This window comes from Motacilla alba, chromosome 5, assembly GCF_015832195.1.
Source record: "Motacilla alba alba isolate MOTALB_02 chromosome 5, Motacilla_alba_V1.0_pri, whole genome shotgun sequence".
Classification (NCBI taxonomy): domain Eukaryota; kingdom Metazoa; phylum Chordata; class Aves; order Passeriformes; family Motacillidae; genus Motacilla; species Motacilla alba.
In genome coordinates, this window is record NC_052020.1 from 35330549 (window position 1) to 35358006 (window position 27458).

At 37.1% G+C, this 27458-nt stretch overlaps 1 protein-coding gene across 10 annotated transcripts in view; it reads right to left on the bottom strand.

Annotated features, from left to right (window-relative positions):
- HECTD1 (HECT domain E3 ubiquitin protein ligase 1) overlaps window positions 1–27458 on the bottom strand; it is a 60202-nt gene that overhangs the window by 20598 nt on the left and 12146 nt on the right. For 3 of the 10 annotated variants that reach the window (XM_038138502.1, XM_038138500.1, XM_038138493.1), the window contains exons 3-26: window positions 21699–21933; window positions 20566–20793; window positions 17712–17993; window positions 17142–17430; window positions 16742–16818; window positions 16555–16653; window positions 16115–16229; window positions 15389–15563; window positions 14340–14478; window positions 13979–14149; window positions 12609–12831; window positions 12476–12520; window positions 9799–10074; window positions 9619–9695; window positions 8083–8217; window positions 7705–7851; window positions 7283–7377; window positions 6779–6884; window positions 5706–5840; window positions 5480–5619; window positions 4672–4995; window positions 4088–4254; window positions 3737–3913; window positions 189–1025 (exon numbers count right to left, since the gene is read on the bottom strand). In XM_038138502.1, the coding sequence (XP_037994430.1) occupies window positions 189–1025; window positions 3737–3913; window positions 4088–4254; window positions 4672–4995; window positions 5480–5619; window positions 5706–5840; window positions 6779–6884; window positions 7283–7377; window positions 7705–7851; window positions 8083–8217; window positions 9619–9695; window positions 9799–10074; window positions 12476–12520; window positions 12609–12831; window positions 13979–14149; window positions 14340–14478; window positions 15389–15563; window positions 16115–16229; window positions 16555–16653; window positions 16742–16818; window positions 17142–17430; window positions 17712–17993; window positions 20566–20793; window positions 21699–21933 (4694 nt within the window). The remainder of the gene's footprint in view (window positions 1–188; window positions 1026–3736; window positions 3914–4087; window positions 4255–4671; window positions 4996–5479; window positions 5620–5705; window positions 5841–6778; window positions 6885–7282; window positions 7378–7704; window positions 7852–8082; window positions 8218–9618; window positions 9696–9798; window positions 10075–12475; window positions 12521–12608; window positions 12832–13978; window positions 14150–14339; window positions 14479–15388; window positions 15564–16114; window positions 16230–16554; window positions 16654–16741; window positions 16819–17141; window positions 17431–17711; window positions 17994–20565; window positions 20794–21698; window positions 21934–27458) is intronic. The other 7 variants (XM_038138494.1, XM_038138499.1, XM_038138503.1 and 4 more) reach the window with 7 other exon arrangements.

Below are 27458 nucleotides of genomic sequence, written 5' to 3' on the forward strand. Positions count from 1 at the left end.
ACAGGGCAATGTAACACTCTTCAGCTGACAGGAACTCTAGGAGTCCTTCATAAGTTCTACAGGCCTATACAAGGTCAAGGCTGTTCTAAGTACATTTCTCTATTAAGCCAACACAATCCAAACTCAAGTGTAACGAAAGCCAGAGAGACAACAAAATCATCAACTAAAAATAAAAATGGCTTACTTACTTGCAGTACTCACAACATTTCTTCCCAAAGTATTAGTATTGTTATCACTGCTACTCCGGCTTAAATTCATGTTGTTTGTGGCATTGGTACGTGCTATGTTTGCCACTCTTCGTACAAAGGACTCCAGGCTGGAAGTTTCTCGAGATGATAAGTTCGGAACACTTGCACTGGAGCTCATGGGTGCCCCAGCAGCCAACAAAGAACTAACTGAGAGTCTGTTACTCGCTGAAGAGCTTAGGGGTCGTTGGGAAGCTGCTTCTTTATTAGTCAGCTCAGAGACTGAACTCACATCAGGAGAGCTTACACTAACAATTCCCATGGATATAGCACTGGACTCCCCAGGAGTACGTATTGAGTTATCAGGACCTAACTTCCTCTCTGCATTTTCATTTCCCATGTCCGCTGTTAAGGTGCTGGTGCTCGCACTGGAAGATGACCCTATGTCAGCCTGAGGCACACTATCAGCAGAAGACAGAACAACAATTGGTTCATGGACGTCAGTGCCTGAAACTATATTTTGTTCCAATACACTTTCTGATCTCCGCTCCATTTTGGTCGAACCCAAGCTGATGTCGCTGCTACTTGCCACGCTACACACAGAACTGCTGCTTCCTTTTCTACTTGAGGAGCCTGCAGCAGCAGTCGTCTTGTCTGGACAGTTGTTTTTCACCAAGCTGCTCCATGACTGCGTTGTGCCTGAAACAGTGGATGAAACAGGTTTGGGTGATGCCGCTGAATCAGGGTCGTACCCTGGTGCAAGCTTGAGGTCAAACTTTCCTTCTGCGCCCATACGGTAAGAGTTAGAGCCACCAGCATCCCAGGTGACATCAATCCAGCCTGGAAAGGGACAGGAGTTTGTGAGATCCAGCAGAAAGCAGACAGGAGGCGTGTCAGACAGTAGCTTCCACAATGTGGGATCAGCTTCTCATAAGGGCTGTATGCCTGAATCAATGAAATCACTAAGTAACCCTTAACGCCAATTAAAAAGGAAGTGCTTAAATTTAAACAATTTAGTATTTCATAATGTTGTCAATTTAGAGGCTGCTTGTTCTAGCCACCCTTATCTTCAGGGCCACAGAATCCAGCCAAAAATAAGGTTTCCTTCAGGAAGAGACCTGACCTACAGAATCTCTCAATATTTTATTAGCATCTATCAAAATTGGAATCTCTAATAACAAAAATGTATGTTAAAATGTATCAACTTTACTAGCATCTGTCAAGAAGCTGTAATTATTACATGGACATTCAATAATATTTTTCTTTGTTGGATGCTTGTGGATAAGCATATTTACCCAACATATGACATGTCATGAAACTGCTTAGTTTGAGATTTCTTATTCTTGAATTGAAAGAACTTATTTATAGATACACAGCTTTTTAGTTCAGTAAGTTCCACATACTCGAACATTCCTTACTCATGAAAAAATCTTATGGCAATCAGGTAAGGGCTACATCAAGTAAAATTTCAGGGTTGCAAAGAGAATATGTTTCATAGAAAAAACTATCCTGGGATGAGAACAAGACTCCAAAGAGATGCAACTCTTAAGTTCCATTATTAAATTATTATTTTGAGTAGCAAAATGTTTTAACAGCTAAATATAATAAATCTGCAATAATGAGGGTAGCATACAAAATTTAGCTAACTAGGCCAGAAATGGGGGCAAAATAATTTATTTTTACTTGTCTAAATATGTACCACTATTTATGAGTCACCTAAAAAATTCCTTCTAGTATTTCTCACTGTATCTTAACTGCAACAAATATCCATGTAACTACTTTAATTGAAACACATTTCATCCAAAAATTAAATTTCTTAAGCTTAGTTATCTTCTCCCATCTCAGACAAAGTCAAAACAAATATCAGGTCCAGATAAGCACATATTTTTCTTTATTAAAACAGGAACGAGCTAATATCTAGTAAAATATATTTTTATTACTGCCACATACACCTTCAGCTTTTAGCTATTCAAAAATCACCACTCCTAGACCAAAACAGATTATCACAGGCAATTTGCTATTTACAAATATCACTCCAGAGGAAAAGTAGCTAAAAAAGGATAAAGTTTTCAGATATGATAAGTAGACATCTCATCCTCAAATGAGCAGGCTAAGATCATGTTATTCTTGTATGATTTTATTCCTTCTTTACAAGCTATAGTTCAGTAGTATCATGTCACTAAACCTTTCATGATTTGCCTTTTTTATCAAACACAAAAAAAAGCTCCATCCTGGAGCTCAACAGTATAATTTTTCCCTTTTATGAATATCTGACCCAGGTATTTTTCCAAAGCATAACTAAATAACTGGTTTTGTTTTGTATAGTTCCTTTCCCTAAATTATTAATTACAAGCCATTTTAAATCTGAACAAGTTTAAAATACATCTTATGTACTCAAAGTTGTACTGCTCCATCATTACAGGCATAAAACAACATTTGTCTACACTTATGAACAACAACCAAAAAAGTAAATTAGATCCTATTTTCAAAATTCCATATGAAAAAAAAGCTGTGACAGAAATGAGATGAGTTGGCATCACCATTTGATAAATGAACCTCAATTGTACCTATGGTTAAATGGGGAGGTTTTACTGGAACACAGGAACAAAATCACTGCTGTGGCAGAATACTACTCACCAATAATACCTAAAGTCTTCAAAGTTATAGTGTAGCTATGGGTATTGTTGCATCTGATAAGAAAAATAAATGGATGATGGAAAACTTCCCCACAAGCTGTACTGAGCAGCCTAAATAAAGTTCAGTTTCAAATAACTTTAGGGAATTGTACTTTGGAGATTTCTATTTCTCCACGTTTGATTGCTGACAACTCAACTAACTAGAAGAAACTCTCAAGTCTAGCTAAAAATGAATCTAAAAGTAGCTGAAGGTGCTTCAGAAACAAGGCAAGCTTTATAAATCTCAAAATAGGGGGAAGTGAAGGAAAATGGTGGAAAGTATGTTCAGCTGACAAGATCACCAACTCTCCTAGAGCCTTTTCAATAACTTTCTGAGTACTGACTTCCCTGGCTCTTGCAGGTTTTTATTTTGCTCCCTATGTTAATATATTTTCATGCTTGAACTCAAAAACAAAAGCTTGATCCCAAAGAAGCTTGCAAAGTAGGAAAGGTACAGGATATAACAAAAGTCAAGAAAAATATTGCAAATGCTCAGCTAGAAGAAATGAGGAAGGTAATTATAGATTTTGCAGGCCCAAAGCTTAATTTATCACTTTGCATCACTCACCTTCATATAGTTTGTAACAGATGTCTAAATAACAGTTTCATATTTTATTAACAGTTTAATATTTTAATTAACCAAAACTGTATAAAAGTTTCATTTACAGCAAGAATTTTTTTCATGCACTCAAATGGAATTTGACAAATGGACCCCAAGAGCTGTAGTATTTTAAGCTTCTTCCCTCCAAAGTATTTAAACTTTTATCAACCTTATCAAGGCATTGCAAAGGAAGTACTTTTTTGCTACCCATTCTACATGATTTATCATGCAACAGATGTGATTCAACAACATATATTCAGGCAATTCACACTCACCATTATGCAGTTCTCCTGTAACAGTGCCTTCCCCCTGTGGGCTTCCATCCTGATCTCTCCATTTCCAATCAATTCCTCTGATTACACGAGCTCCTGGAACCATGTATTTTAACACCTGAGAACGGACCAGACGTCGCTGCCGTCTCAGATTTGCTTCAGCTTCTTTAGCAGCTTTTCCTACAAGAAATGTAAATTGAAAATACTTGAAAGTATTGAATGTGGAATAATTTTGAGCTTATTTCTAAGCAAGTTCAACTGCAAAAGTTAACCTCCTTTTTCACACTGGTTTTTATGTGGTATGTTCATTAGCATTTTAAAAGAGCAAGTAGGTATCCATGTTCTTTTTCTTACCTAGCTGATCTTCACATACTCCATTCACAGTGCCATAAAGTTCAAATCCAGACAGGGAGAGGTAGTGTGTTTGCCCACTGGCATTCTTTCCCATCTGTTTTATTCTAACATGTCTCCAACCTTGTTTCTCATCTTTTGGAGGATCTAAAGGCCATGTTGCTGTAGACCTTTAAGTTTATTAGAAAGGGGTGTTGGTAGGTAACAGGAATACAGAAAAAACCAAACCAAAATACCTTAATACCAAAGCAAACAAAACCGTTAACATCAATCACATATGCATATTACAAGATATATAAACCTATTAACACCAGGGCAAACTTCGCATGAGTACTGTTGTTATGATTTTGTTAAAAAACAAAATGCAAAATTTACAGTGATGGAAAAGTACAAATACCACTATGTGAACCACACAGAAAACGTGTGAATCACTTATTCTCCAGCCCATCCTTGATAATTTGTATCACTTACCACTTCTTTAGATAGATACATTATTTCAAACATAGTACACACTAAATTAGTACACAGTCAAGTACATTTTTAACTGCACTCAGTTTTATGAAAAGTAATAAAATACACTGACATACCCTGGTTCATTGAGACTACAGTCATCAACATGAGTATACAAAGTAGTCCAGTTCTGTCCATCCTTAGATACCTGGAAAACCCAATTTCTGAGAGCAGATCGTCCGTAACCTCGAGCGTGACGTAATGTGTAGGCTGATGGTATAACCCAAAGGCCAAGGTCTATGGCAAACCAAGCATTCTTATCATCATTTGTGTGACAATTGAGAGCTGAACTGTCACGGCTCAGGATGTCTTCTAAACGACCATAAGGCAGATTTCTTCCTTCTGAGGATGTAACCACTACTAATCCATAGGCTGCTGGATTTACCCACTCATAGGCAGTTCTGTATTTAAAAAGAGAAATATACTGTTCAATTATTCTTATATAAAAAACTAGTCTGAGTGATATTTGACATTTACTGCAAATTGCATATAACAACTGAGTTTATAACACCAAAATTATCAATATAATTTCAGATGTTTCAAACATCACTTCCTTTGTGTTTTTTAAAACATTGTAGCAAAGAAAAAAACCCAAACCCAAACCAACAAAATCAAACAGAACCATGGCAAGCAAAAACAAAGACCCAAACTTCCCCACTCCATCTTCTTAGGGAAGCATAAAACAAATTCTGAACACATGCGATTCATATTTTTCTATTGTTTAAGCAGACCCAAAAGAAATGCAATTCTATTGATTAAAATATATCTCCCACTTCTAAGAAAAGAACAGATTTCATTTCATTATGAATTCTTTGTCCCCATCTTGCCTCATGGATTATAGTTTATTGTGTCTGGCCTTAAAAAACCTAGCTTTGAAAAACTCACTTTGCATTTGTTCCAATCCAGTAAATAATTCCATTTTCATCAAAATCATGTTGATGCCTGAACACAAATGTCTGACCTTCTCGTAGTTTTCGTACAAAAACAAATGAAGCCCTATCAAAGTCGTACCACTGCTTTGCTACCTATATATGAAAGAAAAAAAAAGCAAATATTAAAGAAGCAGAATATAAGTATTCCCTGTAAACTCTGTGTGCGGTATGCAGCTCACCATTTTCAGGAGATACTGCTCTAGAGATTCAACAGTTGCCAATGGCTCCATCTTGAGCATTCTACCAGTTCGATCTATTAAAGACGTCTCCCCCGAGGCACGCTCCAAACGAAACCTCAAGCGCCTGGTCAGTATCTGAAAGAACAGCCAAACATTCATATAGGCTTTCCTCTTTAGGTTTTGGGATTTTAATAAAAATAGTGTATTTCACTACAACCATTTTAGTGGCCTATCAAGTATCTTTATTGCTTTAACTTAAGCACTATATTCTAATGAAATGCTTTAAAAAGTAATTTCCTAGTACTACTTTTTTTCAATTAACCAAACAATTGTTTGCTATGACAACGTGTAAGTCAATTACACACTCAGCTAACATTTTCTCACTTTTCCTATGTCTTCATAGCTTTTATTTGTTGTTTATTATTGTAGCAAATACAATAATATAGAAACTGAAAACTATTTTCAAAAATACTGAACAGCAACAGTGGTTTTGCAACTTTTTGCAACTATTTTCTAGACACTAAACATTAAACCAGAAATATTTATACTTTCCTACCCATATTGCAAAACCCTGAACTGTGCTTTCAAATAGAAAAATTTAGGACTCCACATAACCTGGGAAAAAACAAGTACTATTTTTAGCCAAACTGCCAAGTTTCCTGTATAACAAGCTGCTGTGCCTGGAGGCATCTTGCATTACCAATTGAACACAGAGCTGTAGACAGGACCCTTTAAAGCCTATCCCCTGTTCTTACTAATAATTGTATGGTAATCATAGTAACATGCTCTTTACCCAGAGGCCATGTTCCTACATAAAGACAATAACTGAAGATAAAACAAAGAACACATTATCTCTTCAATCAAAATTTACTTCTGCCTCACAGTGTTTAAGTGACAGTAGAGGAACAGCCATGCATTTCAACAGTAGAGGATACAGATGGCAAAATTTGGTTGGTCTTTACCTAATTCCACCCACGTCTACGAGAATGTGATTCTTGCAGACAAGGTGTGCAACACATAACCTTCAGTTGAGCACCACTCAGTGTGCTATGCTGTTATCACTGTGCATTTACCTGAAGATTATACGTAGATCCTGGCGTATCATACAAGTGGAGAGGTAGACGTTCAATAGATTCTAACACTGCTATCAACTTCCGAATTAATGCAACTGCAGGACGACTGTGAAAGAGAACAGGTACTATGTTACCACAAAACAAAACAAAGAAAAAAATTTTACAGTATCTCAGAAAAGAGGATCCAGCTGAGGAAACTATCTCAGCATGCTATTTCTACTGATGGTATCTGTTCTAGTCACATGGTTACAGTACAGTAAGAACGGTACTAATCTGCACAGTGATGAACAAGTCACCTTTATTTTGTCAATAGATGTTCTATAGGTTGACTCTTAGAGATAAGAACTTTCAATTGCTACTTCAATATTAGATGCTGTCTTTCAAGATCAATTTTCTATTCCATTGAAATGGAAAGAATAGGTACTTTTTCTTTAAATTATTTTAAACATACCATCCTGCTTCAAAATTTCTAAGAGCATTTTCCTGGTTTGGTATTATTTTTACCTTTCATCATCCTCATTTTCGCTGAATGCTGTTTTGAAAACGTTTATCCTCTCTACCAGTTGACTACAGTCTTGTTTCACATCCAAATCAACATTCTAGGAGGAAAAAAAAACAAGTTACAAACAGGCAAAGATATCCAAGTAGTCTCACTGAAATCCCAATTTGGCATCTGTATGTGAAAAGCTAATGATCAGCCATTAGACATGAACAGAGTTGATTTATTTTCATTCAAACTATCTATTGCGTCATCTATTGTGACAGCTTATTTTCAGTAGGTAGACCATTAACTGGACCAAGTCTGCCAAATTTTCACCAAGACAGGAAAAAGACAGATTTGTAACAGATCTTTTACATTATGGCACATGTCTTAACTTCATTTTGTTACGAAGTTTTTCTTTAAACACTTATGTCTATAAACTCACATTGTTTAAAACTGTCAGCAGCGATTGAACTAAGCCACTACTGCACATTTCATATGGAGAAATAGTATTCTCATCCTTCAACAGTACAATTAAGTTTTCCAGAGCAGTCTTCATTAAATCTCTCCATGTATTTTCTCCCTCAATGCACTGAAAGACAAAAAGATCATTATCATGAAACAAAGTAATTTGTCCACTTGCTTCAGCTGAAAAATTATGTCCTAGGAAAGTACCTAACTAGGTAACACATGCATTAAACTTCCCACATTGCAGACATGCTATCTCTGCTTCATGACTCTGCTTCACATCATGACAGACTAGTCTGAACATTGTCTGGTTTCCACTGATGTCACGTATTAAAAATAAAGGAGATACACTTACCTGCCTGTTTGCATGAAGTTCCCATGCAGACTCTAACTGTGTTGCTATGTTCCTCAGTGTTACAACTACTCCTCGAGGCATACTTTCAACAGCTTTAAAATGATCATCATACAAATCTCTTGCCATAGTGCGTACCTACAAATGGATTTTGATAACCAGAAGTCAGACCTTGCAGTAATGAGACTGTTACCATACTCCCAGACACAGCAACCTTGGTCATTTTTTTTAAGTCCACAACAGGCAGACAAACAGGTAAGAATAAAAACCCATGTGCATCACGAAATGGCAAAGGTTGTGAAAGAAAAAAAGGTACTGGAGAAATAAATGGAAATACACAAAATCTTATTGACAGAAATGAAATTTACCATCATGTATTTGGTTACAGCAAAGGGTAGTAAAAAAAGGTATGATCAATCTGTAAATCTTTCTTTTAGAACTGTATCATGGATCAGGTAGTATTTTTAAATGTACAATTAAGCAGGTTTACTATAGTTTCTGTATGCTCTACGGACATTCCTTAAACCAAGTCACACTAAGTCCCTATGCAACCTCTTCTAGTAAGAATTACTCTTTCTACAAAGTATGGTGCACACAAGACAGATTAAACAAGTGCTGATTAAACAACATCTTTCTTTTGTAAGAAATTTCCCCAAAAACCTTTTCTTTTCATTATCATTCTGTGTGCTACAATAATACATTACATAAGCTTCAGAACTACATAGTGCAATCTTAGGTATAAGAGAGCACTGTCTTTCTTTTATCATCTTACATATTATCACTCACACACAGTATTCCAACTTTCAATTTAGCGTCACATTTCCTAAGATATATGTCCTAAAATGCTGCAGATATAAGGTACAGAATATATTGGCTGCATTGTCAGAAACTGCAAGGCAGATAAAGACTAAAGATCACCCTGAGTCCTTGGCATAAGCGGATCACAAAATGTACTGATATTTTGTGGGTTTTTTTTGTAAAGAGCTTAACATTTGATTTCTTAGTTCCTCCTTTTCACCCTTCATTTTGAGGAAAAAGAAGAATTTTAAAGATATCTAAAATGAGGGTGTTTACTCATTTTGCTTCACTACCACAACTCTTAGCAATGCAGACTGTTACTTCTAGCACCCTGTCACAATATCCAGTCTGAAATGATGAACATTTCAGCTAGATGAACAGAAGTATTATATGCCTCTGACACAACTGTAGTATCAATTTTAACATCTTTTCTTGTAACATAAAGACATAAAAAACAAACCACAAAATGTAAAGAATTATACAAATGTAAGTCAGGAAGACTGTATTTTCCCTTTTTTTTTCATTTTTCTCTAAAGGAGCACATAGTTTACTAAGAATTTTGGATAAAATCACCCAAAGAAGTGCTTTGTTCTGGTTGATGTTTTCACCTTCAAGCCTCACATAAAACTGTATCTAACTGAAATCAGGGAATTTAATCTTCTAAGAGAAACTACACCTCCCTAAGAACATTATCATATGAAACAAGCTCAATTAAATTCTAAATATAAAATTTACACCAACCTTTTGTTTTGTCTTCTCCAATTTAGATTTCAGTTTTCTTCCTCTTTTACCTGTCCAGCCAGTCACAAATTCTGACCCTGCAACATATATTTTAGAAAAGTTGCATTTTCTCATAGCTGTGAAAAGCAACAAATAAAACTATCTCATATACACTTGTTCCTACCTGCACATAACACATACCTACATACTTACCCAAGGAAGTTTCAGCTGTAAACGAATGCTTTGTTCCTCTGTTGGATTCAAACACAAAGCCTGGCAGGTCTTCTTTCAGTATTGTAGCTTGCTGACCATCAGAATTGTGAATAGCAATTTCTCCTTCTTTTAAACAGGTCAGTGACCAGTTTCCTACAGTAAGTTTAGTTGGCCCTGGTGTTGATAAAATTGGCTGGCTTGTGGTAGATGGTTTTACTTGGCTTCGAGCCCTCTGCAACTTCTCAAGGAACTCACTCCTACTTTCTATTTAAAAAGAAACAAATTTGGGTTTTTTCCAACAACTGCTTCCATCATTATGCAGAATTTTTTTTCAAGAGCAAAACAGCTGAGTACATTCAATGCAAAATTAACTTTGAAATTAAGGGTCTTAAAGTGTCCTAAATTTCAGTGTAATATATTTCTGTACTTCAACAGTGACTTATTCTACAATCACATCAAAGCTGCAATGCAACAATGCAACTCTTTCTGAGAGATGCAATTCAGATGTATTAATTCATTGTTACAATTAGAACAGGAAGACCAAAGAAATTCAGTATAAATTTTTAGTCTTTGAAAAATGGGTCTCAGAATGGTGAGTGTGATCTATTCTCAAAGGTGAGTTTTCAGAAATAAGAAATTTTAAAAATTATTCAAAAATATCATAATATCATTAATGAAAAATTTCATTAAATTATATATTTGTATTTTACTCATTGAAATGCTGAGTACATAACTTTTCAAAAATTCCATTTAAAGTAAAAATGGAAACACCTCATTAAAGATTAGTTCTGTTTGCCTTTTGCTGCAAGGACAAGCTCTAGGCTTTTTAAATATACCCTTCTTTTATAACACAAAATAATGCAAAAATAAACATGCACTCAAGGCACAACATTCTTTACTGCTTAAATTTCACAGCATATACAGAGAAGGCTTATAAAATAATTGAGATTTGATATGGAAGATGAAAATTCTGTTAATTACATGTTTTCCGATTTCCATAATTACATTTTAATAAATTTATTATATAGCACATTGCACTGAAGTGCACTATATTTCTACATGGTTGGGAATAATTTCAGGTTCTTTTGGACAAATGTTGAGACTTACTTAAAGCTTCAGAATTACCATTAATTTTCAATTTTTGCATTGAATTTTTTCTAAAAATTCAAACGAAACAAGTACAGAGTTAATGTGGAGAGGGGTGAGTACAGACCTTCCAAAATGTTCACAGTATAGATATTTGACCATCCACTCCAACTTTCATCATGCAATACACACTAACATATTTCACTACTCAACCCTCTATATTCTTGCCAGTTGTGAAGTTACTAAAAAGTATACCACGAGATTGATCAGTAATGATTTAGGACAGCAGAACATATAGTACAGTTCAGGACTTGATACCATTCTAGCCTATACTGTACTGTAGTCATTTTAGTTAACAAATATTAATTTTTTAAGTAAAAAAAGGCTGCTGCACATGCTTAGAGCTCATGGTTAAAGTTCAGGCAAATTGCACTGCAACATCAGCAATCTTAGTAGATGTCTATTTGTGTACATCTTTCAAGAAGCCTGATTTAATCCTATATTTAGCTCCTCTCCCTCATGATATTCAGACTAGGTGTCTTGTTAAAAAACTTTGTATTTATGAAATCTTTTTTGAAAGACTGATTTGAAGTAACATCTTAAATGCTCAAACTGACTTCCTCTAAGTTCTCTTCACTCCAAAATCATCTGAGCTGTCATTCCATTCGTATTATACAGAAATAGTCTCGTCCCCTTGCTTTGACAATCAGGAAGTGAAAACCAAAAAATCTGGCATCCAGGGAATGCAAAATGAGAATTTAAGAATTCTATGAGAATTTAAGAAATTATCTTCATGAATCTTCTTAAAACTGTATTGTATTATAAACAAGTATCTCAACACAGGACTTATTTAACTTTAAAGGCATTAACCTTATTAAAAAGAATGCAAAGACATATTTTCTGACCAAAAAAACCAATAAATTTATAAGTGGTTTCCAGCTGCATTATGATCAGAAACATTATATTGCATTTTGTCTTCTTGCCCCAAACTTGATGCATGAAGTCATAAGACTTCATTTCCATCCTGAATCATAATATGTTCTGTTATTTCAGTCAATGGCTCATTGAAAACATCATAATATTGCAAAGCATTTTATGCAGGTTCATAAATGCATGAACTGCTGCAAAAAAAAAAAAAAAAAAAGATGAAACAATAAAAGGAGGGTTGTTTCTGCATCCAGAACAAGTTGTGTATTCTGTACAGAAAATCAGAACCAGCTGTGCATTGCCAGTGCATAAGGTCTGTTCCCTTATCCTCTCTCCAACAAACAATTAAGACACTGTAATTTGTTTCCCAATCTCAATGAGAAACTTTCCATTACTTTGTCTTCAAACACATGCAAATTCATTCTGCTAGCTAGAAGCAAACAACAAATCACCATTTCAACCTGCTTTTCCTGGAATGGCCACTACAAAGTGCTTTTAATGACTGGGGTGAAAAAATTAAGTACGCATGGAGAAGAATCAAAACAAAAAGTTAATACGCTTTTGCTGGCAAGATGTTTACTTAACACAATTCACCAAGAAAGTCAAGTTATGGCCACATGCTATCTGATAAAATGCATCACAATTAACTGACCACCTTCCACCTGTTTACATCCTTTACTATTTAGTAAGCCAATTCCTGCAAAACAAAATAGCTCAAATCAAATTATATAAACAAATGTAATGGTCTCAAAACTTAACCTGGACTTGAATTGCAAAAAGTTTACCTGAGCTGTCAGATCCTCCTTCAGGGCTCCCACTGGAATACATTGTGGCCAGCTTTCCATCCAAGATAAATCTGAACCATCCATTACTACCATTAGACAGCTCCAGGGCTGCAGCATCACTCCAGATATACAGGCAGTCCCTTCCCCTAATTATTGACCAGTCTCTCCAGTGGTATGGTTTACCCTGCTGCAGTTCTTTAGCATCCTCCTGTGGTTCATCCTCCTGTAATAACATTGTATTAAGCAATAACAAGAACCAAAAAAATCTCTAACTCATTTAAAAAAGAGGAAAAAAAACCCCAAACTAACAAAAAAAACCAACCCAAAAACAAAAACAAAAAGACAAAACAAACAACAAAAAAAACCAAACCACAAACATAAAAAACCACCACAGACATTTTCTAAAGGAGGAGATTCTCTCTCTTTAGGAGAGAAGAATTATTCAAACCAAAACTGTAGGAACTATACTACTTCTGCCTGTAAAACATATCCTTAAAAGTATTCTTTAATAGAATAAGATATTTCTTAGAAGTTTCCTTTCACATACAGCTTTATCTACTCAGCAATAGCAATGGCCTACTGCCTGCAACATCCGCCTCTGTTCAAAACTTGAATTGTGAGAAAAGAATCACAAAATGATTGAGGTTGGAAGAAACCTCTGGAGGCCATCTAGTCCAAACCCCTACTCAGGCAGGGCCACGTATGACTGGTTATCTAGGACCATATCCATATGACTTTTAATATCTAACCACTAAAATACAAAACCAGCGCAAACCCCCCCCCCCCCAAGAAACCCCAGACAACCCAAACCCCACAGTAAAAAAGTTTAACTACACACTTAAGATTTAGCTATAAATTTAATTGAATTGGTAACAGAAGAAGTCTGTTATCCATTCAGTTCATCTGACTGGCAATAAGACTTGGTAACTGTTCAATAACTTCAATATGCACATATGGCTTTCATTAAGCAGAAAAATATTTTCTTTTTTATATATTTAACATACTTGATAACAACATTTGAAACACCTCAAACTATTTAATGCATGGACATCAAAAGAGGTATACTTCTGACACAAATACTTTAGGAAGGATTAATTTTGTTTAGCAGTCACTTTCCAAACACTAGGCAAAATCAAGCACCAAATAACTTGACCACAAGGAAGTATGAATAGAAAAACTCAGCAGATAATAATAAGCTAACATAAAATGAAGGTAGAGAAGAAAACTATTAAAATAAGTGGTATAAAATAAGCATTAATTTAATATCCTAACTCCCTTGCCCTGGCCATTTTTGTAACAATGAATATTTTACTAGAAATGTTGGTTTTACAGTAATAAATAAAGCAAATAAATCAATTCCATATACTTACCTTCTCAGGTTTAGACTCCTCTTCATTTTCATCATCAGATGATGGTCCTGCCAAAGTTGACACTTTACTAATTACGCCAAGTCTAGCCAGTTGGTCTAGAAAAAGATCACCACCTTTATCCACTAAATCCCTTATGATTTGCAAGGCTAACAAATGGCCATCATCATCATCCTGTAATCATTGGGATGAAAAGAAAATAACAAAGGAGATCTTGTTACTTTACACATTGAACAGCATATGTGGTCACAGATGGACACTGTAAAAGTTTTAGGGTTAGTTATTAACAAATACATGGAATCAATTAGTACAACTCCCTTTTTTGTACTAGTTTCATAAAGGATAACATTTTCATTCTTCCTACCTCTTGATCAAGCACTGTAGCTGTTATCTCAACCAGTATTGTGGGCAGGTTGTGGCCAGCATCAGAGTCACAAACCTCTTTCAGGAGCGCCTCAGAACAAAAATGTATCATTTTTCTAATGAGCGCAAGACTTGCTTTCCTGTAAAAGATCATAACAAAAAAAAAGTTTCTTACAGTGATAAAGCAAGCAATAATCAAAGCAACAAAAAGGTTCAAGATAAGACTTCTTTCGTACTCTATGCATGTTTTTAAAACACAAGAAATTTAATCTATTTCAGTTCTTGTATTATCTTTAAGAATAATGCACCTCTGGTATTTTTTGATTTTACAGCACTATCAATCTGACAGACACTTTTCTCCTCAATCCTTTACTAGGTAAACCTATTCTACATCCTGTCTTCATCCACTTTTAGTGCTAGCTAAACACTGGGAACATAAATAGGAGCCTGGAATACATATCATATTTGTATAAAAGGCTAAGAGGTTTTGACCAGATGCAACTTATCACAACCATTACGCCATGCACAGTATTCCCTTTTAAGTAATAAATTAGACTACATTTCTGCAATTCAACAGAATTAGAAGCAGCACCTTCTCCAGTTAATACACTGTTAAGTAAGCCTCCTAAAACCTTCTAAAACAGCTTTTTCTAGTCTTGCTGATTTTCCAGTGAATGCATCTTGACATTATTCTATTAGTTTTCCTCTACTAAATTACAGCTTTTATTACAGTGGCTACAAACAACTGTAACCAAATCCTGATGAACAGTGTATACAACATACTGTATGAACATAGCATTCTTCCATCATGCTGCTACAGTCAAGAGTATGCTCTGCTCTCCCATGACTAACCAGGTTTTTTCCAACATATCACTTCACCAGAAAGGGAAAAATGCTGCTTAAAGTGCTAAGTAAAAATCACTCCTGCAACACTTTCCAAACAATCACTTCTATTCAAATACATATTGTCACTAGCATTACTTAAACTTTTAGATTTACTTTGGCTTTTTTAAGCATGTATTAAGAAATTGTCCCTCATGATAGTATTACCTTATTGAAGGCAACATAGTTTGTTGAAATGTTTGTGCAAACACAGGCAATAGTCTTTTCAAGTATATGGGTGCCATTTCTGGATCTCCTTTGGGTTCATTGCATTCTTCCTCATCCTTGTTTGCATCTTTCTTTTTCTTCTCATCCCCTTTGTTGACAGGGCACATCCAATCCCCTGGAAAAAATTTTTCCCCCAACACATTCAATTCCAAAAGTCAACAAACCAAACAAAATCCTCTTCTAAACATCGAAGTTTTCTTTACTAACATCCAAGTACTTGAACATGAACATGCATTCCTAAAAATATAAAATTTACATGTGCATGACTTCTTGAATAAAAGTATTTAATAGCAAGTATCACCTGTGGCATCACAATTCTCAGGAACAGGGAAAGCGCAGTTCCCACACAGAAAGGATACCAGAGAACCTACCAAAGCTGACAAGCTCTGAATCCACAACAAAATCCCAGCCTACCCTGATCCCACAGCTGAAGAGCAGGACAACTGCTACTGTTCATGCCTGCTCAGTTATTTCTTTGGTATTTCCCTCACTTAACAACATCTTAAAATACTAATGTTTTTATGCATACTTTATGGCTTAAGGAAAGCAGGTCACAATTTATTTTTTTAATAACCTCAATAGAGTAAAATTCTTATAACTGCATAACTTAACACATATCAGCCTTTCTACTATAGCAAGTGTTTTGGACTTAAGCATTGCACTCACCTGGAGACTGAAGAATAGCTACTACTTCACTGTGCCCCCTTTCCCGAGCTTTGTCCAAAGGAGTTTTCCCATCTTCATCTCTCAAATCAGGATTTGCACCATGTCGTAAGAGAGTCTAAGAATAAATATTTTTATGTATTAAAAAAACTTGCATTTCTTCTTTCAAAGTAGCAAATGTGCTTTTCATACATCACTCTGACAGTGTTCTCATGCTTGTAAGTATTCTGTGCTTTTTATATCTGTAGAGCTGATATAAACTACTTTTATTCATTACTGTCCTACTGCCCTATAATGAAAAATCTGTGTTTTGATAAATACTGTAAAGAACATGTAAATATTTAAGAGTGCATGTGTCCAGCATATTGCATTGAAGATCGTTTCAATAGAGCAAGATGAAAAGTCAGCAGGTAATGTTTTTTAAGGGTCAGTTTAAATCATACCTTTGCTACCTGAGGTCTTCCAAAACATGCTGCATAATGTAATGAGGATGACCTCTGACCTCTGTTAACATCAGCACCCCTTTCACAGAGGAATTCCACCTGTTAGATAAGAAAAAGGAAAACAGTCTTTTTTATCTTTCTTTACATAAGTAATGCAACTTCTTAAGGGTCTATAAATCTAACTTACCATTTCCTGAGTTCCAAAAGCTGAGGCCCAGTTTAAAAGAGTTTGTCCTACATCATCCATAAAATTTACTTCAAAAGCTGAAAGATAAAATTAAATAAAATAGTTAAAGTTTCCACAACCATAAACTAAAGTTCAACAATATTCTTTAAATAAAAAGAAGGTCTTAAAAAATTAAGCGTCCTCAGTAATTCTGGAGAAGCATTTATGCTCTTAATTGCAATTAGAAAAAGGTGGCATGGTTATGATTACTAACAACACTGTTGAGTATTTAACAAAGTAAGCCAACTTGTATATAACGATTTTCAATTAACTACCTCAGCACTTGTTGTGACAACTCAGATTATAAAAATCAAAGCTAAAGCAAGCATTTCATTTTGTTTTTTGGAGTATTTTTGCTTACCTCCTGTGTCAATTGCATCTATCAGTGCATCGGTATCCTTACTGCGGATGCAATCTATCAGTTGCCGATGAGAACGTTCCCCAGAACTATCCAGTCTTCGCAATCCTGGGATTCTGCCTGTAGATCCAGCACTAGATTTTGGCAGGGCTTTTCTGCCTTCGAACAGTAGCACCAAAAGAAGATCTACTAACCGCATGGTATCCAGCACACATCTCTCGTCACCCTGCAACGCACTTTCTATAGAATCTGGAAGTTCAGATCTTAGGAGATCCTGGAAATAATTAAAAGTCTGAACAATAAAAAATATACAGGGCTTTAGAAAATACTATCAGAATTGGGTTTCATTTCCATATGAAATGTTTCCGTTTTCCCCCTCTTTAGAAGCAACTTACGTGTGCGTATGTGTGCACATGTGTGTGTGTATATATATATCTATAAAAAATAAGATCTATAAATATGCATATGTACATCTATCTATAACATAGCAACATAAATCTTGCATATATTGGAAGTATACAAAGGGAAAAGCCCCATGAAAACAAAAAGCTATAGCATAAAAGGATTTCTTACATGTGTTACTACTGGAGAGCCTCTACACAGGGTTGACAACAGGCTTACAATTGTTGACACCTGATTACTTAATTTAGAGTCTGCAGCTGTAGATGGTGCTCCAGTGCTACTCCGTCCAGGTTTGCAAGCTGAAGATGGTCCTGAGGCTGACCCACCAGCAGCTGCCATGCGAGATAACAACTCCTCAGTTAATCCATGTTTAGCTAATGGGGCTGGGTCAACTCCACGCCGTGTGAATCTGTCAGCTAATGAAGCAAAGCATCTCAAAGCTCCATCTGAAACCTAAGAAAGATGTGCAAGAAAAAACAATGAATTATCTTTTACTTAAGGTGAGAAGGTGCTAAGGGGATATCCACAAGAATACAGACCACATACAAGAACTTGATTTTCCCATGAAGCTTGATCATTTAAGTTATATTTAAAGCTCTACATATTTCTCTTAAGCACAAGAAAGTTTTCAATTGGACCAAACCTAAAAATAGGACAAACTGGGAAAAGGCAATTTTGTTCTTGGATAACACAGATTATCCACTGAGCACCTGACACAGGGATATACAAGAATTTTTGTGATAATAAAACACAAACTTTCAAATTTAGGTTTGTCACTAAAGAGAGGAGAAAAATCCAACCAACCAGCTGCACACAAAAAAACCCAGTGACACTGTGGAAACAAGGCTTACTGGTGATCCTCTTAACAATCCAGCAAAAAATACTGCTGGCCAACTGCCCAGCAAAGGACCCAACATCTTTTCATGTCAATACTGAAAATAAAGGAAGGTTTCGCCTTTAACACCTCTCTATCTATACACTAGAAGTGTCTCAGTCTTTCAGATCAGGAAGTTTGCATCAGCCTACTGAGATAACTTGCTTCAGGCACATTTCCCTTTAAAGATGTGCAGTAGCAAACCAGACTGATGTCAAGAAATAGTTGAAAAACCCCCACAAAACCTATTCTCTAACCAAACTCTGTATCGCTACAGTTCTTACTCCCTAAAATGTCAACTCACAGTCCACTTTCAAAACAATTGTCTGCTATCACAGACCAAGGACTTCAAGACAGTTACTCATCAACACACAGAACAAGATTAGAATATTAGCCAGACTTCAGGAAGACTAAAATCTTAAATCTCCATTAAGTTTCCAGACTTCTGGTATGGTCTGTGCATGCCAAACATTCTGCATTATCAGTACTCTTTTGCACTGGATTTTTTTCTTTAATGTGCAATGGTCACTGTTCATGTCCTCTGGCCTCCTGCTCCAATTCTTTGACAACACAGATAAACAATTCTGCCAATCTTAATGTAATTTGCAAATACTCCATAGACCTTTACCTTAACAGCTGTCAGAAATACACAAAAAAGATCACCTCTTTAACACACTGCATTAGTGGCATCAGCAAAAGAGTACTTGGAAAGTACTTACAAAGAGAACGAGTACTTGGAAAGTATTTACATTTCTTCTCCCAAATTGCAAGTGTAACACAAAAACTAAAAACCCAAAATTATGGAAAAGCTGCTCTTGGGGCCACATTCATCTGGCCTGAAGGCATCCATCAAGTGGTGTTACTAACTGCAGTCCACACAAAAAGTGACCAAACCCAACAGTGTAAAAGGACAAGGTAGGGAGCAGCAAACTTGAAAAGGGACATTACTGGACAAATCCATAATACACATCCAACATCCACTGTAATCCTGAGGCTTTTTAATGAGCAACATATTTCTCAAGGATACCAGTACAGATATATTTTCTATCATCTGGGTCCCATCTTAGGCATGCTTATCTTTAAGCTTAACTGCTGAACAATGAAGTTAATTTGAACTCTCATTCAGATCTCCAACAGCCCCAGCAAATGCTTTTCTCTAACACCTTATAAATTGGGGAACAGTTAAAATAGTACAGACTTAATGGTCTGAATTTCAAGATTACCTTGCCTCAGATGATTAGTGTACTAATAAAATTATTTAATGGCTAAAAACATGATAGCTTGTTCTGAAATGGCTAGTATACGACAGCCCCCTGAAAATTTTTAAGATCTAAAAATATATTTTAAAAAATTATCTCACAGGCAGAGAAATTTAGTTTCCCTAATATGCTGTGCTTAATAAACCAGACTGAAGGCTGGATCTGTGCATGTAGAGAAAGGAATGAGGACAGAGGTCAGAGTAAAATGGGGACTCGGTTCTGAGTATGGACAAGAAGCCTGGCCAGGCTACAGCAAGAATTTGGCTAAATGGCTATTCCAGAGCAACAGTATGACATACACAAAAGGATTCTACTAGTAGAAAGATAACTCCTCTGGGATTCTTTTTCTAGATTTTACAAGGACTACTTCATCTCAAGTTAGAAACTTGAGATGAAGTTAGTTAAAACTGCAATAAAGAAGTAAAACAGCATTTCTACTAGTATCATTTGAGCTGGCTTCCAGTGTAATAGTTTAGCATTGACTATGGATGTTATTATTGCTTCTTTTAGTTTGGCAAAAGAAACACAAACCAAATTCATTTTTGCCTCTTAATTATGATCAATTTTAGAATGACTGAGGTACAGTCATAGAACAATAATTACTTCAGAAACTGCCTCAAAATGCCCTGAAAAAAGTTACAAGATATTTTTCAATACAGTTTTCAGAGGTTAAATAAGACTATATTCAAACATCAGCACTTGGAGCCAAACATGAAGGAGTGTTTTTATTCTCTTACCATTACAACTATAAAGGAAACAATCATAATACCCAAATATAACAACTCCGATGTAACCATGCCATTAGGGAGGCTATATAAAGTTATCTAGTCATTCCTTTATTAAACATACTGAAAGTTAAATTCACAGCACATTGAGCAAACTATTGCATTACCTGATGGTCTTCATGTTTTAATAAACTAGACAGTGATTCCACACAGATCTCTAATGAAGAATCCTGAGGCTCCATTTTGCCACAAAGTCTGGATACTACAGCCATAGCTGAATGCAAAGTATCTTTATGAACAAGGTGTCCACTGTCACGAATGAATGTCAGAACACAGTTCAACCCTCCAGCTTCAAACACAGCTCCTGACTCACGGGTACAGATTAATTCTAACACCTGTGCCAAAAAGAAATTTAATTTTAATAAAGTACACACAAAAAGTAATTTATTTATATCCATAGTCAGATACTTATATCCATCTACAGAACTAGCTAAAGAAATTAAACAATAGGAAAAAAAACAACCCTCTCTTCCTCAACATCCAAAAGGGGCCAAAGCCTCCAGTACTCTACTAGTTAGTAGTTACAGCTTTCTTCAAAAATATGGGAACCAATACAACAACATTCCCCAAAGGCATGGTTTTAACAGGTGCTCATGAAAACAGATAATAGACTTTCATGCTGGGAGAAACACACAACTGAAAGTTTTGAAACTTGTAAGAGCACGGTTACCCCAGTGATGCACTTCTAAGTTGACTGGATATAGTAAATAGGAAATACATGCCTAAATTATTGATGCCATGGTAATCAAGAACTCCAACTATATGCTACCACATGGCCATGAGTTATGCTTTAAATGAGAGATTGTAAGGGTCTTCTAAATTTCTCTAAAAACTTCACAAGGGTGCAGGGGAGCTGTATCTAGTGCTATTGAAGAGGTAGTAGAAAATTATTTTACACCACGTAGTCTATCAGTATCTGGAACAATTCTTCATTTCCTTGGTAGCATAAAAATAGCCCTCAGCATTCCATTAGCATTCTAGCCATACAAGATAAACAAAAAAATTCTTCTATTATTTTTCTTTCCTTTTCTATACATTCCTTTAAGAAAATTGAGCTGTGAAGAGCACCAGAATGACAGTAAGGCTAAGCAGCCGTGTCAGCATGTACACTCTTGTCATAGTCTATATTTTTGCATCACATTTTAATAAGAAAAAAAGGATTGGAATATGAGGATGCTCTTTGGAAATAGCAAATTATCCAACTCCCTCTTAAAAACAAGAGGTTCTTAAGTATACTTACCTTCACACATTGCTCAGCCAGATCTCTGCTCGTTCTGTTGTTAAGTTCAACAACTACTAAACGATTACAAAGTGCTTTGATAGCTCCATCCACTCCCACAATCCTACGGGTGCATTCAGCTGATACATCCAGGTAGTAAGTTATGGCACGAGCTGTTACTTCCAGTACATTGTCTGGAGCACTTTCATCAAGAAAAATTTTGCACAGTGCTGGCAAAAAAGTTCGAGGAGGGCATCTGCAGGAAAAAAAACCACAACACATTACTATGTTGCACACTTCACTAGATTAAGCAATTTAATATGCTTCCACATTAATGCTTTCCATGCACACATCATTTGCTTGACTAGTTCAGAGTTGGTTCAGAACATTCCTTCAGAACACTACATCTCATACACACATGAAAATTCAAACAGGTAATCTGAAAAGATGTTGCTTTAAGAACCCAGAAGAAAAAGATACTCTTGAAATTTTACAGTCATACAGGGGAAAAATTTATCCTGTTGGGATTTTTTTCTAGGAATTAACCTCACATCACCAAATAGAATGCATGTTTTCTTAAAAGTGCTGCAAGGTTCATGATAATTAATAGCTACTAATAATGAAATTTAATATACAAAGACTAAAGATTTTGGGTTTAATACACAATTTGATTTTAAGTGGTCCTTCTTCCCTATGTTATTTCCCTTGTCTTTTTATCCTATTTCAGTCTCCTCCCCTGCCTCATTATTTCCCCTTAATAACACTGAGAACATATTTAACTAACGTAGCTTGCATCTACTGCATTTTCTCTCCATATCCATGTCTCAGTAGCCTCTGGCTCTCCTTTTTATTGTTAGCCTCATTTCCATATGCAAGAATGGTGAAGAATATCCCCAAAAATTCAATACAAAAAAAGCAAGTTGTAATGGTTCTCCTTCTAGTCCTCTGACATTACAGACTATAAATGGAAATAATACTTTTCATTATTAGAACAGCTGTGGATAAGACTGATTTGGATCAAAAGTTCTAAGACATGGAGCTATATTTTAAGTCAATTTCTCTTCCAGCAGCATATTTAGCAAAATTTAGCATTATGATGGCTCACCACAGTGTTAAAACACTTCCAAGGTGATGGTGGGGGATTAAGTGAAGGGGATATATGCTGTAACAGTAGCCAAAATAGCTGGATACCTCAACCCTGGATGTAGGAGACCAGACTAAATCTACAGAAAGCAAATATTGCAACTTTTCCTTCAAGTAGGGTTTTGGTTTCCAAAATATGGCCTAAAACTTTTCTAAATTCAAAAAAGAAAGAATAACAACATGTTTTTAAGTCTGGAAGACAGGTGAAGTACTTGTTGATGAATCATTACGAAGACTCAGACGTCATTCAGTAGCCCATCTGGTATGCAGTGACTCACACAAAGACACCAAATCCTGGGACAGCAAAATGCTAACAGTTTCCTTCAAGATCTTACCATGTTTTATGAACTAATTAATAATGCTGCCTGACAAATAAATACGTTACCCAACAATACTCAATGACAATAAGTGAAGCATTAATAAGGCTCAATCACAAATGTAAAACTTATACTGGCTTATCCAGCCTATAGTGTCTGTTGTTCTTAAGAAATCTGTTATTTAACTCTACATCTTTAAGAAGGGTTTACAGAGTAACTTTGCATTTTAGACATTATCCACTGGGGGGGAAAAAAGGTCTAAAATTTGTACTCATTATTAGATGACCACCATATGATGACACAAGAAGCATTTCACTACATAAAATTTTGAGTGGACAATGTATTCAAGGGTTTTGGTGTTGTATCTTTTATACTGAATTTTATGCAACACCAGGTAGATCTCTAAAACATTGCTATGAACAAGGTTCTTCAAACTATATTGGAAGAAAAAAATCCAAAAAACAAATCTTAAAAAGCCCCAAACAAACCAAACCCACACACATTACAGTGTGGAAGGTAGTGAGCTCCACTGTCTATTTTAATACTAGCAAGAGGAGTACACCATTTTTCTTAGATGGCCACACAGCTGCAGAAAGTTAAAAGCCATACATAGCAAATCTAAAACCTACTTTTTTTTTTCCTATGATTTAACAGCTTATAAGGAACCACCACACAAAAGAAACTCAATGGTATTTTTTAAAATAAAATTGAAGAATTAAAATTCCATCACCTATCCACCAGAGCCAATTACCCAGCAGACACAGTAAAATACTAAGTTACTAAAAGCATATCACTTATACTGAATTCTTTGTCAGCACACAGATGCCAGTGCACTGTATCAGCAATGCTGTCCTTATAAAAGCACAGCTCTCTTCCGCAAACTTAAGGGTTGTAAGGGTGTTTTAAAATGACCTTTCTGCCAGAACCTCTAGCTACACTAATCAGAGACCACTTGTTCAATCAGCAGATACAGAACAATCTCTGCTTGCTGCCAGTACCTTTGTTTTCTGACTTAGAGAAATGATTTCCAGTCTCCCCATAAGAAAACCAGGCCTCATCACAGACAGAATGGCCTGGGTTGAAAGGGACCTCATGAGCAGGGACACCTCTCACTAGACCAGGTTGCTCAGAGCTCCACCCAAACTTGCCTTGAACACTTCCAAGGATGGGGTATCCACAGCTTCTCTGGGAAACTATATTGGGTTTGTGTGACCAGGTTTTGATAGCAGAGGGAGCTACAAGGGTGACTTCTGTGAGAAGCTGCCAGAAGCTTCCCCCATGTCCTGCGGAGCCAATGCCAGCTGGCTCCAGGATGGACCTGCTGCTCACCAAGGCTGAGTCAATCAGGAATGGTGGCAACACCTCTGTGATGACATATTTAAGGAAAAAAAAATCATTGCACAGATGTAATTGTGGCCAGAGAAGAGCAGGGTGAGAAGACGTGAAAGGAATAGCTCTGCAGACACCAAGGTGGAGAAGGAGTGCAGAAAGTGCTGGAGCTGAGATTCCCCTGCGGCCCATGGAGAGCCACAGGGATGCAGAGATCCACCTGCAGCCCATGGAGGAGAACCAAACTGGAGCAGATGGATGCCCAAGAGAAGGTTGTCAACCCAGGGGACTCGCACTCAAGCAAGCTGCGCCTGAAGAACTGCACCCCATGGAAGAGTGACCCACACCGCAGTTTGTGGAGAACTGTTGCCCATGGGATGGACTCATGTTGGAGAAGTTCCTGGAGGAACGTTACCTATGAGAGGAACCCCACACTGGAGCAGGGGAAGGACTCCTCTTCCTGAGCAGCAGCAGGAACAATGAGTGATGAACTGACTGTAATCCTCATTCCCCATCTCCCTTCACTACTGGTGGGGGATAAAGTAGAGATTGGGAAGGAAGAAAGGGTAGGGGAGAATTTTTAAGATTTATTTTACTTCTCAGTTTTCTACTTTGATTTTGTTAGTAATCAATTAAGTTAATATCCTCAATTCAACTTTGGTTTTCCTATGATAGTATTTAATTAGTGATCTCTCTCCCACACCTTATCTCAACCATGAACCTTTCATCATATTCTCTATCTTCTGCTCAATTGCAGAAGGGAACAACAGAGTAGCTTTGCTGAGTGCCTGGCATCCAGACAGGGTCAACCCACTACAGTAACCTTGTCCTGTCACCACATGCCCTCTCCAGCTTTCTTATAGGCTCGATTCAGCTACTGGAAGGCCATAATTAGGTGAGCCCAGAGCCTTCTCTTCTCCAAGTTGAACAATTTCAATTTTCTCAGTCCTTCCTCATAGGAGAGATGCTCCATCCCTCCAATCATGGTCCTCCTCTGGAGTCACTCCATGTCCTTCCTGTGCTGGCACCCCAGAGCTGATGCAGCACTGCAGCTGGGCTCTCTCCAGAGCAGAGCAGAGGGGCAGAATACCCTCCCTGGCCCTGCTGCCCACACTGCTCTGGATAGAGCCCAGGACACATTTGGCTCTCTGGGCTGGGAGTGCCCATGGCTGGGAGTGCCCATGGCTGGCTCGTGTCCAGCCTCTCAGCCAGCAGCACCCCCGAGTCCTTCTGGGCAGGGCTGCTCTGGGTCTGTTCATCCCCAGCCTGTGCTGGTACTGGAGCTCGCCCCAATCCAATCGTAGCACCAGCACCTGGTCTTGTTAAAACTCAGGAGAATCCCATGTGCACACTTCCCAGTCTTGTTCATTCCCCTGAAGGGTATCCAACACTTCAGGTTTGTCATCCACATGACTCAGCTTGGTGTCATCTGCAAACTTGCTCAGGGTGCACTCAATCTCTTTGTCTATGGCATTAGCGAAGATATTAAATAACACTGGTCCCAAAACAGATCGCTGAGGGACACCACTTGTCACTGCTGTCCATCAGGATTTTGAGCTAATGACCACTACCCTCTGGATGTGGCCATTCAACCAATTTCTAATCTATCTAACAGTCCACTCAGCAAACCCTTTTCTCTCCAATTAAGTAAGAATGCTGTTAGGAGGAAGCCTGTCAAAGGATTTACAGAAGTCCAGATAAATGACATCTGTAGCACTTCCCCTGTCCACTGACAGAGTCACCGCACCACAAAAAGCCACAGGGTTGGTCAGGCAAGGCTTGCCCTGGATGAAGCCAAGCTGGCTGTCCCAAACCACCTCCCTGTCCTCCTTAGCACAGCTTCTAGGAGGATCTGTTCCATGACCTTCCCAGGTACAGAGGTGAGGCTGACTGGGCAGCAGTTTCCAGGGTCCTCCTTTCCACATTTACAGATGGGTTCAATATTTCCTTTTCAAAATTTTCTTTTTCTAGTAACTTGGGACTGCAATGACTTTTCATGGAGAGTGACTTGGCAATTACAAACAGAAAGGTTGTGGAGTCTCCTCTGGAGATCTACAAGCACACACACGCACTACGCTCCTAAGCACACACAGACCATACAGATAAATTCACATTCTTTTGGCCTGTTGAAGTTCCCTCAGGCCTTACCAGTGTGTAAAGTTCCTGAAAACAAGAGACTGGAAGTACCAGTTCTGTCATTCACACACAGTCTTGATCAATGGTTCAGCCTGTGATAGCAGGCAAAATGGATATATGAGCACATCCCTGGTGCTCCAGCCATGATCTTCTCAAACAGGTGGCTAAACAATTACAGTATAAAATTGCCTAGCTGTCATTTTGAAGGACTTCAATCTTTATGCTGTAGCTAACTTCTCTATCAATAACTACATACAAACAAAAGGACACAGGTCAGCTTTATAGTGATCACCCTTTAATCCCCAAATCTGCAGGAAGCGATGACATGGGTCTGCTGTGTTTGAAACCATAAGCATCAGCTCTACACTGTCTCAGGGAGAAGATTATGTGCCTGTGTGAGTCGTGCCAGAGAAAGAACTAACAGGGCTAGGTGGGAACACCAGCCCCACAATGACAGATGAGGTACAACATCATCAAAGCCATATAGAAAATGCCAAGTACACCTCTCCCTTAAGTTGAGGCAGCTCCACTGGGAATTTCTCTGCGCAGGCATTTGACCAATATAAAGAGAGGCAAAGTGCTGCTTTTATTCAGTGGATGGTCTTTATACCTCAAAACTCTGAAAATGGGTTTTCAGAGTAGCCCTTAAGTCTTTACTCAATCCAATCCCAAGCAAAGGCACTAAAGCATAAGCAAAGGCAGCAGAGGGAAGAGAAATCCTCTGCTTACCTGGAAGCAATATTAGCAAAGCCCAGCATCTTCTCAGGACCAGCCTCTCTTTTTAATGAAGCACTAAGTAAGCAAATACAGTCAATGCCAGCAGGAACCAATGAGTGAATCAGACAAATCATGTTAT